The sequence below is a fragment of the Eufriesea mexicana genome, unplaced genomic scaffold (genome assembly GCF_001483705.2).
Source record: "Eufriesea mexicana isolate 0111107269 unplaced genomic scaffold, ASM148370v2 scaffold6825, whole genome shotgun sequence".
In the NCBI taxonomy this organism is placed as follows: domain Eukaryota; kingdom Metazoa; phylum Arthropoda; class Insecta; order Hymenoptera; family Apidae; genus Eufriesea; species Eufriesea mexicana.
Genome location: NW_016914676.1, coordinates 129,867 through 140,402, shown reverse-complemented (window position 1 = coordinate 140,402; position 10,536 = coordinate 129,867). Strand labels below are relative to the sequence as shown.

Genomic DNA, 10,536 nt, shown 5'->3' with positions numbered 1-10,536 from the left:
TATACATTAATTATAAAATATCGTATTAAAAAATATATTGTATTAAATATATATTAATTATGTTAAATGTTCTAAACATTTTGTTATTAAATTACTAATTATTAATCAGTAAGTCGTTTCAAATCTATTTAAATTCATATCTTTAAGAATGTTCCATAAACAAGTACTTGAATTAAATAAAATAAAATTAATTTTATTAAATTAAATTTTGCAATTTAATCGTATTTTAATACTTTTCCATTGATATCGATTAAAATTAATGGACGTATTATTACTTACTATTTTAAGATATCAACAAAATTACTTAAGAATTGCTTACAAAATTTATTCAGTCTTTAATGTAATTCAATTTTGTTAAATGTTTTATTCTATTTAATTTTAATATTATAAATTTGTCTCAAAGTAAAAACTTGAGATATCGTGAAATATGACGTTCGTCGTGTTTCCTATAACATAAAATGTCTTAGCCTCGTCGAACTAAAAGAAAATCAGGGTTTAGGGGAACCTGTAATGGGCAAAAGCAGTCTGGCCACCGTTCTCCTACCACAAGAATTTATTATTCAAGAAAGCATAATTTACAAAGAAACAACGGAAATGACACGTTAATATACTTTGCTGGATCCATGTCATTAAATTTTAGATTTCCATCAAAAGAATGTATAAATAACTTTTATGAGAATCATTAATTTTAAATTATTACCTTGAAAAAAGATATAGTTCATAAATAACAATGTAAAATGAAATCAATTGTGTTATTCCTGACATCTTGTGAAAATGATACAAAATCTTATAAAACCAATATATCGGTTCTCGAGCATGTCAGTCATGCATGGAAAAGTGTATTCTATAAACGTCTACATTGGTGCAAATAATATGTCTAGTACTAGATAATTAATGGATAATTTTACCGAGTAATTATTTTGCTTCTATCTATTAAACTGAACATGTAAGGTATAGAAATAAAGAATGTTAAAATCTATTCAAAATACATTAAATTTTGACATTAATTTTATATATGTATGTATTTTATTAATGCAATATTATAAATCATTATCAAAATAACAGTAATAGATAGTGATTGAATCGTAATATTATTAAAACCAAAAATAGTTTATAAAACGAAGACATTTACCAAAAATGCTATTATTTGCAAAATTATTCTCACCTCAAATAGATGCTCTAATTAATTCCTTAATCTGATATAATTTTTATTTTTTTATTTTTATGCATAGTCATTGAGCAGTGATATTATTAAAATAGAACAGTTTGCCGGGTAGAAACTTTGATTAAGAATGCATTCTTTCAATCACTTTTATTTGCGAAAACATTGTCACTTGAAATAAATAATTATTAAACGTCTCGAAGTAACATTCACGTCACAACTACTCGTAGTTCATTTAGTTAGAATAATTTTATCTACCATGTTTTACTTTCCTTTTTGCACATATTACGTCAACTAGTATTTTTAATTCTCACTCGTAAACGAGAGTTAATGCAATTTAGTACAACTATTATCACGTCGGAACAATCGATACTCTACGTTCACATTATTCAACATTACGGTACTTACACGATCTTTATCGTAATTTACATTGGTCCCATTCCCAACATTGCCGCTCAGTATCTTCGAAATGGTAGCTGACATATTCGAACTATCTCTCCTTGTAAACAATTGTAGGTTCGATCATTAAATCCGATGTATACACATACAAAGATGATATCCCCGTGCCTGACCCCGAAGTAAATCAACGTGACTCCGTTTCGAGTTTTCAATGATCACAGAAAATTTCACTTCTACCGTAATCCCGTGCATGCACGAATATTTGCGAAAAATTATCAAACGATCGGCAGACGTAGGTAAATTTAATAGTTTGCATGTACCGAGTACATGCACATCACGGAATGTATTATGGTAGAAAGAAGTTACGCTCTTCTTCGGTGTCGTGCGACAAGAAAGTCCCGCTGTTGATTTTGAGGCCAAAAGATTCGTACGCTCGCGGGCAAACACCGACCGATCGTAACCGAACCGTTCAAGACCATGCAAAAACTCGTCGAACGAAGAAAAACCAGTGAATACTACTTGGTAAGTGGAAATAAGGACCCACGTGTATACACTGACTGGAGATGATGTTAGTTTGACCACGTACTAAAGCGGAATACCTACTGGCTGTGAGTTTGCTAGGCCGATCATGCAAGCCGATCTCCCTCCATCGTTTCACAACTGCCTGTGCAGATACAGAGAGGCACTTTTTACTTCTTTCAAACTTTGTCCAACTTAACATTAACATATTAGTAAAAATATAGCAATATTCCTTGTCATGAAAAACGATGGTAAACTAATGCGCGTGAATTACATAATAATTTGAATGATGTTCGATCAGTGAATCGAAATCCTCTGAAACAGGACTGTGTATATAAACTAGAACTATCAAACGTATCAAAATGATTAGTTTCGGATGTTTTATTCGTGCAATTACTCAAAACGTGCAGCTGTTTTTGGCAAAATTAATGTTGACTTTTATACAGATATTTAGCTACATCATACTATTTTAATTGTTGTCATTTGTCAATTTTTCAATGTATTATATTCTTTTCTTCTTATTTCGTTTCTCCTAAGATTTATACGTACATAGTCTTCTTCGTCTACCATGACTAATTGTTTATCAAATCAAGTAGCTAAGAAATTTAATGTTACTGAGTCTTAAGAGTGACACGATTTGGTAAAATCGGAAATTTTCTTTGCTCCAATTTGATTTTGATTATAAATGCAGCGATGAAATTATTAATTTAATAATGAACGTATCTTTAGAGTCGCCAATTTCTTTAAGTTTGTCATTCAAATGTCGTAACATTATGTTAGAGATCAATAATTTATAGGAAATTGATTGAAAGTTTCATAAATGATTTGTTACGAAAGAAAGAAAGGTATTTTTGAAAAAAGTTTGATATAAACAAATGTTTAAAGAACAATGAGTTTCAAATAAAATTATATCATTTAAAGTTCTAATAACGAGTCACGGATCAAGTTTTAAACTGATTCAAAGTATAATGATTAATTTATTGTTACAAGAATGACAAGCAAAATTTTATATTTATTGTATTAGATACTTTTTATATATTATAAACTGAGGTATCGATAAATTGCTGCTACCATATTGTTTAAAACCGAAAAATATTATTGGAAACGATCTAAATATCTTTAACCTACGTAGATATGTATAAAGTATACATATGCATGTAGATTTGAAATCTTAGATCTGTCCTGCTTTCTCTTACAATTATTTCCGGTACATACACGTGTTCCTGGCTAGACGTTAATAAGTCGTTATGAATAAAATAAAATGAATTTCTTAAAAACGTTCTACATTTTTTAACCGCACTGCAGAACTTACAAATGAAGAAAACACATGTATTCTTTATAAAGCTTACCTTAATGGAATTATAATAACTTTAAGGTAATATGAAAACATTAATCTCACTTAAAAGATTTTTAAATTAATAGCGATAAGATATAGTAGTTAATAATTTTTATTATTTTAAATATGCCTTTAAATAATTTTTATTAAAGTGAAGAAATTATTTTCCATTTTTATGGAAAAAATATGAATGAAATAAATGTTATTTTAACTTTTTTATTCAATTTAATTAATTATTATACTATTATAATAAACATATTTGTATTTTACATTTGTAATATTTCATATAAATTAAATAAATATTTATAAAATAAAATAAATTATTTAGTTACCATAATGGTTCAAATACTAAAAAAACAAATAATATACCATGACATAATTATTATAGTAAATCAAATATTCCCGCATTTTGCAGGAACGACGTAGAAGAAAGTAAGTACGTATATATATGATGTATAACAGTAGAACTTTGTAACAGTAGCATCACTTTCATCGTATTTACGTAGAAAGACTGGAAAGTTTCCATAAAAGTGTTTATTAAAAAAGGTTTAATAAAAAATATCATAAATATTAGTAAGCAGCCAAAATTTAGTATGCAGACAGATTTAATGTTTGTAAATAACCTAAATCGTAAATACATTCAATAAATAAACACGATTGGGACATAATACTACGTTTATTTTACAAATCAAATAAATAGTAAAACAGATACTATTTTTGTGATAATATTTTATACAAACAATAATCAATTAAAAACATGTTTAAGTTTTTGGTAAATTAAAGTTTCTATGTTACAAATAGCAATAATATTGTAGATTAAAAGTATGTATAATAATATCTTTCTTAGATAACTTTCGGCATTGGAATTTATGTTGGCATATGTCTAAGCCAAAACTATAACGTATGTTTTAAAATTATTATTTCTTAATATAGTTCAGTATAACCTAATAAAATTTAATATAACTGCTTCAACTGGATAGTATAATTTATATCTAATTCATTTCAGATACCCCGTTTAGATGATCCTGATACAATAATGGAAAAAATAAAGGAACTTAAAGATCAATATAGAAAAAAATGAATAATAATTATTTACTAATATATGGAATGCTGCTTTTACACGGAGAAAGCATATTATGTAAAGAAAGTCATACAAATGTTAATAACAAAATATAAAACTTGTTTTAAAAAATTCAAATTATACAAAAAGTAATTTAAAACAAAAATGTATTCATTACATACAGAAGTATTTTATTTAATAAATGTGATATATATATATACACACGTGTGTATACAAAATGTGTAACTAATAAAGTGATTTGTAAAGAGTTAATAAACTAAAGCAAAATGAAGAAAAGAAAAAAGTATTTTATTAACAACTGACATGTCTATCAATATTTATTACTTTGAATCATTTTCTTATTTACTAATACATTTACTAATACTTACTAATTTTAAACTTGTATAATAGAAACTATGTAAAAGAAGGGCCAAATTTACTATTATATTTATGGAATAAGTTTTACTACAGTTTATTGTACATGTGTAAACATGTGACAATTTTTTGGTTCAATTTTAATAAAACATTTTTTGTTGTACATGAATATTTTTATAACTTACATAAAATAAAATGTATCTAAATTTTAAATTATTTACTTTAAATACACATATTATGTTTTTATATAATTATATCTTGTGTCATACATATATACATCCACCACCAGAGTATTCCAAGCGTGCTTGTGGTTCTACAAATGCTAACCAATCAGATGCATGTGTTGGGAGTAATCCCATTGATTGACACTTGTATAATGCTAATGCAATATTTATCAATTGCCCCAAAAAATACACAAACTTCTGCCCAAAAGCATGAGTTCCTTCTATTACTTTAAATGCTAAAACAAATTTTTAAGTATTAACATTAGTAAGTCAATTTACTTAAAATAAATTATAGCTATGTATGTTTTTCTGTTTAAAAGTGTTTAAATGTATACTTAGGTACTTTTGTACATATTCTTAGTTAATTTTATTTACATACTGTAATAGATAAAGTTTAGAGCATAAATTGTATGAAATTGAATGCAACAGTAATTATTGAAAATATAATTTGAATTTCATATAGTATATCACATCTTTTTAATCATTATGAAATGTATGTTTATCTATACACACACATATATGTATATACATATAAATATGTATAAATACAATTCGATATACTTACTTTGCTGAAGAGTAAATAATGCTTTCACTGGTCTAATGATTAACATACTAACCATCATAATAGGAAATATTGATATAGAATTACCCGCCATATACATTATAAATAAATTCATTGGAATTTGTTTCATTGGTCCTATGGCTAAATCCCATGATTTCTTAATTATCAAATGATTAGAATCTGATTCTCTAATTGAATCAGCAGCATGAAATAAAGCAACAGCAGGTGTATAACCTGGTGGTGAAGCAATATCCATATTTTTCTCTTGTTTACTTCTACAAATAAAACCATTTAAAATTTTATCATTCTTTGGAAAATTAATTCTTATTGATATAAAATTAATATCTATATTAACATAAATTAGATAATGAATACATAAAATAGAAGTTTACTTCTTTTTCTGCAATACTTTTCTATAGCAATATATGTGTTAAATATTTTGATACTTAATGATAAAAATAAAACAAAATATTGTATCATAACCTTTACATCCTTATATTACTTAAATATAAAGAATATTAAAAAACAACAATTTTTATTGATATATTTATTTTTTACAGTTTATATAGTATTATATACATAAATTTAACAAAAATTCCGATAAAATAAATACATTAAATGAAATTGCACTATATTTGGAATATATAACGTGAATGATAAAGTTACCAACTTGTGAGCAAAATCCAAAGCCCATTTAGATCGTTTCATATTTTGTTTAACTGCTGTCATTATTATTTTATATAATTTGCACTGTTTACACCTATTATAATATTATTATAATTTCTTTGCAGTTGCTACACAGCACATATATATATACGTATAGTACATTTATGCTATATAATCATAGCATACGACATTAAAGTTAGAAATCGTAATCGATTGTAAAATTTAAACATAAACTTAAATATAAATGAAACATAACATAATAAGAAAAAATATATATTATTAAAATAAAGTAGACAAAATAAAATTAAAATTGGAATATAGATATTTGAAGTATGTAATATAAAAAATTGTCAAAATATAACATATTTATACTTACTTTAATATTTTAAGAAAAATTAAGTCTCTATAAAATGATTTTTTTATACAAAAAATAAGATAAGTAGCTTATATGAAATTATATCGATAAAGATTAAAATAAAATAAATTGAAAATGAAATGACACAAATAAAATGATAATCTGTAATACAACTTTCATATTCTATTTCTTTTGTCAAATTATCTTTATATGTTAATTAATAACAACATAACTTCGACTGATAATACTTTGATATACTTTCATTTATGTATCTAATAACATTTATACTTTAGAATGGAAAAATATAATGTAAATGCAGAAAATAAATATTTGGCTTTAATTGATGAAGATGGAAATTCTTGCAACAAAAAATTTGTAAGACTGTGTGTTATTAACAAATTATTACTTTTTTAAAACATTTTATTCAATATATGTAAATAGAAAATTTTTGTATTAAAATAGAATATATAACTAAATTATGTTCTGTGTTTTACTATTTAATTATGGTATATAATAAATATATTTGTAGTACTTACTTATAACTCTTAATGATCTTATTTTAATAGCTACATGAATGTTTTTTATAGGAAAGTTATAAAACGTTAACATCCAACATTAAACAATGTTTTATAGATTATTCTTTAGAAGATAAAATTGAAGCTATAAAAAATGTACTTGTTTATAATGAAAAACATACACAAATGTTACCATCAGATATAAATAATATACATAATATCAAACAAATAATTGGTGTAAGATTGAAATTTATGATACAAAAATGATAACAATTTTTATTACTTTTAGAATTGTGTGCTCTTCATATTTGTAACTTTTTCTTATGTTTCTTTTATTGATATAATTTGTATGATTAGTAATTGATATTGCTGTATACTAAATAAGAAGTTAATATCTAAATATTATTTATGTATTTTAATTATTTAAGGTAAAAGAATGCTTACAACCATATCAAGAGACATCATTCCAAACAATTCTTTCTGAATTAAAACATACTGTAATGAAAAGTTATTGGAATAAAGAAGTTGGTAAAACACGTTATCAAATTTCAAATCTTCCAGTAAGAATGAATCCATTAGAAGTGACTTTTGGAAAGAAACTTAAATCTGGTATAAAATATCAGTTATTATATTTTTAACAATGAGAAAGATATATAATTCTAATAAAATATTTACAATATATTTTTAATTTGTTGCAATTTGTAATCAAAGTAAATTTGTAAAATACATTTATAAAATATTTTCTATCAATTAGGAGAAACTATGGCCGAACTTCTTAAAGAAAAAATAAAAAAAAATGATATTCCAGAGCAAAAACTTCTTGAGATGTATAAAAAAAGTCATAACAGTTATTTGCCTGCAGAGCAAATCAATAGACAGTATGACATAATAAGATAGATGATAGTTAATAACTTGTGTATTACGAAACTTAAAATTACATTTTCAGTTATAAGAAACCATTTGATCAAAATTTATGCTTTGGAAAATCATGGAATGCTAGTGTTGAAGGTGTACGATTAAAAAAACTTTTAACTTGGATTAATACAGACTCCAATACAATAGTAAATTCTAACTTGGCAGATTTCATGAAACGTTCACATCCTCGTATTGGTGAAATAAAGTAATAAATATTATTAATAAATAAATCATAATCAAACTAATTAATCATATTATTAATAAATGAGATTACAATCAATCTAAGAGAAAACTTAAAAAATAAAATTCTTATTTAAATTAAAATACACCAATTGCTAATAAAATCATCAAAATTCTTATTTAAATTAAAATACACCAATTGCTAATAAAATCTTCAAAATAACATGTATAATGAAAATTATATTTTTATTTATAAGCAAATACATATTTTAAAAAAAGTTATATAATAATTTTTTTCCAATTTTTTCAAAAAAGATTTTTTAATTATTCAAATCATTTTTAGAGATTTAGAAAATATATATATGTACACAAATATGATACATGGTAAAGTTGGGAAAAAGGAAATATTTGAAAAATTGAACATTTTAAGTGACTGCCCTATAAATAATGAAGTAATAGTACAACAAAACTATTTGAAATATATAAATAATTTACGTCAGAAATTAAAGAAACATGTACCAGAAATTTCATTTTCAGATGTCTATGAAGATTTATTATCCTTCGATAAAGTACCATGTTATTTTTATTTGAAAAATGTAACTTCTGTATCAATTAAAATAATTTTATATATGTTTACAGGATTATACAAGTATTTTATCAGAAAATCAACTTTTTTCTATCTTAGATAAACATAAAATACATATAAATCAAACATTTTTGATACCTCTATTAGATCTGCTTCAAATACGTAAAGAAAATGGTATAAACTACAAGGAGTTATTAAAACTTCTAAATTGGAAATATGACTTTCCTACACTACCAAAAATAGAAAGTAATATATATATTTATATATTTAATTTTTTATTTTATTACAATGTTAAATTTTTATTTGCTGTCTAATATATTGAACAAACATTAGAATACTTATTTAATGTATAATTTTTTTAAATCAACATATCTAATATGTTATTTTTTCAGAAATTCCTTTAGAATGTCAATATTACAATACTACATACAATACTACAATAGGAAGTATAAATATCATAAATACTACATGTTAGTGTGTTCTTTATATATCTCTTATGCTACATTTTGTTATCAACATACTTGTTTAACAACTTTTGAGCAATTTTGATTGTTATTGCTACTATGTACCATACAAAATTGTTTTACTATTATTTTTATATTCTTTTTACATGCACGTATATTTCTAATAATTTACAAAGGATTCTTTTTTCAAAAAGTATATGTTTTTTTATAAATTTCTTTTTAATTTTTCTTTTTAAATAATTATATCGAATTTTTAATTTGAAAGAAATATAAAAATTGTATTTGAAATATGTGTATAATAACATTAAATGTTTTAATTCTCAAGATTAAACATAAAAAAAAATGTCAATAACATTTTGTTATCTTTACAGATATTCCAACAGCAGGGATTTCTTATAAAAATTTAGATAAACCAACTGCTTATAGCCTTATACTTCCAAATATTTTTACAAGGCATGGTCTTAGTCATACAGATCTCTCTAAAGTATGTTTAAAAATATATTTAAATAATACAAATATAAATATACATTATAAATACACATACATTATTAATTAAATAACAAATATTAGCTTCGAAGTAAAGAAGAAATAAAAAGTATTTTTGAAGCTATTGGAATTCAATTTCCAAATGACAGCTACAATTTACTTTGGGAAAAAGGATTAGAAAAAAATGGCACTATTCTCATATCTGTAGAAACATTTGCAAGCTTACTTGATCAATATGATGATTTAATTAATGACAAAAATAATTAAAACTCATAAAATTTTTAAACTTAAAATAATTATGTGAAATTATATAGTACTTTAAAACAAATTAATATTGCGTACACATCTAATTAAACTACATTTAAATATTTATATAAATAAAATAAAAGTAATAATTATTTTAGTAACATTCTACATTTTAAGTATACAATTTATTACAATAGTATATAAAACCATAAATCTTTTATATTTTTCTATGCTATACATTGAACTTACAACTTATTATATTAAGTAAATAATGTTTATGTAACAAACTTAATTCATTATATACAAATGATTTATACTAAATACTAATAATGCGGTTTTAAAAATTTTGGTTTCTTTGGTGATGATTCATGATCATTATTATATTCTGGTAATGATATTTTATGTTTTTGTTTCTTGTTTGTTATTTTTCTATAATTTTTCCAATTTTCTGTCATTTGTTCATCTGAAATATCTGTATCTTTCCCT

General features: G+C 23.6%; 5 protein-coding genes across 5 annotated transcripts in view; 2 read left to right on the top strand and 3 right to left on the bottom strand.

Annotated features, from left to right (window-relative positions):
• The window catches only part of Fatp1 (Fatty acid transport protein 1), a 27,415-nt gene extending 25,266 nt beyond the window's left edge, over nt 1–2,149 (bottom strand). Inside the window, exon 1 of the mRNA XM_017906989.1 lies at nt 1,571–2,149. Coding sequence (XP_017762478.1) covers nt 1,571–1,645 — 75 coding nt within the window. The 5' untranslated portion in view covers nt 1,646–2,149. The remainder of the gene's footprint in view (nt 1–1,570) is intronic.
• Nucleotides 2,150–4,096: 1,947 nt separating this feature from the next.
• On the top strand, nt 4,097–4,539 carry LOC108552457 (uncharacterized). The gene is made up of 3 exons (XM_017907009.1): nt 4,097–4,188; nt 4,264–4,317; nt 4,423–4,539. The coding sequence occupies exons 1-3, from the start codon at nt 4,174–4,176 to the stop codon at nt 4,495–4,497; spliced, it is 144 nt and encodes a 47-aa protein (XP_017762498.1). The 5' UTR covers nt 4,097–4,173; the 3' UTR covers nt 4,498–4,539.
• A 575-nt stretch (nt 4,540–5,114) lies between these two features.
• Nucleotides 5,115–6,426, bottom strand: EMC4 (ER membrane protein complex subunit 4). The gene is made up of 3 exons (XM_017907008.1): nt 6,308–6,426; nt 5,641–5,912; nt 5,115–5,311 (listed from the first exon to the last, which is right to left on the bottom strand). Exons 1-3 carry the CDS (start codon nt 6,364–6,366, stop codon nt 5,115–5,117), a joined length of 528 nt encoding a protein of 175 aa, XP_017762497.1. The 5' UTR covers nt 6,367–6,426.
• Nucleotides 6,427–6,952: 526 nt separating this feature from the next.
• On the top strand, nt 6,953–10,071 carry LOC108552438 (EF-hand domain-containing family member B). The gene is made up of 10 exons (XM_017906982.1): nt 6,953–7,033; nt 7,246–7,410; nt 7,602–7,782; nt 7,928–8,051; nt 8,120–8,293; nt 8,612–8,837; nt 8,908–9,100; nt 9,247–9,324; nt 9,690–9,802; nt 9,889–10,071. Exons 1-10 carry the CDS (start codon nt 6,953–6,955, stop codon nt 10,069–10,071), a joined length of 1,518 nt encoding a protein of 505 aa, XP_017762471.1.
• A 302-nt stretch (nt 10,072–10,373) lies between these two features.
• Nucleotides 10,374–10,536, bottom strand: part of Mpp6 (M-phase phosphoprotein 6) — an 854-nt gene continuing 691 nt past the window's right edge. The window contains 1 exon segment of the mRNA XM_017906981.1: nt 10,374–10,536. This exon segment is cut by the window's right edge and continues 5 nt beyond it. Coding sequence (XP_017762470.1) covers nt 10,374–10,536 — 163 coding nt within the window.

Excerpts from the sequence above, each read along its gene's own strand:
- LOC108552457 (XM_017907009.1), top strand. Across the intron at positions 4,318-4,422 it reads GTCTAAGCCAAAACTATAAC|ATACCCCGTTTAGATGATCC; the intron begins GTATGTTTTAAA and ends AATTCATTTCAG.
- EMC4 (XM_017907008.1), bottom strand. The coding sequence starts at position 6,366 with ATGACAGCAGTTAAACAAAATATGAAACGATCTAAATGGGCTTTGGAT. Across the intron at positions 5,913-6,307 it reads GCTTTGGATTTTGCTCACAA|AAGTAAACAAGAGAAAAATA; the intron begins GTTGGTAACTTT and ends TTTTATTTGTAG. Across the intron at positions 5,312-5,640 it reads ATTATTTACTCTTCAGCAAA|CATTTAAAGTAATAGAAGGA; the intron begins GTAAGTATATCG and ends AATTTGTTTTAG.
- LOC108552438 (XM_017906982.1), top strand. The coding sequence starts at position 6,953 with ATGGAAAAATATAATGTAAATGCAGAAAATAAATATTTGGCTTTAATT. Across the intron at positions 8,838-8,907 it reads ATTTATTATCCTTCGATAAA|GATTATACAAGTATTTTATC; the intron begins GTACCATGTTAT and ends ATATGTTTACAG. Across the intron at positions 9,101-9,246 it reads TACACTACCAAAAATAGAAA|AAATTCCTTTAGAATGTCAA; the intron begins GTAATATATATA and ends TTATTTTTTCAG.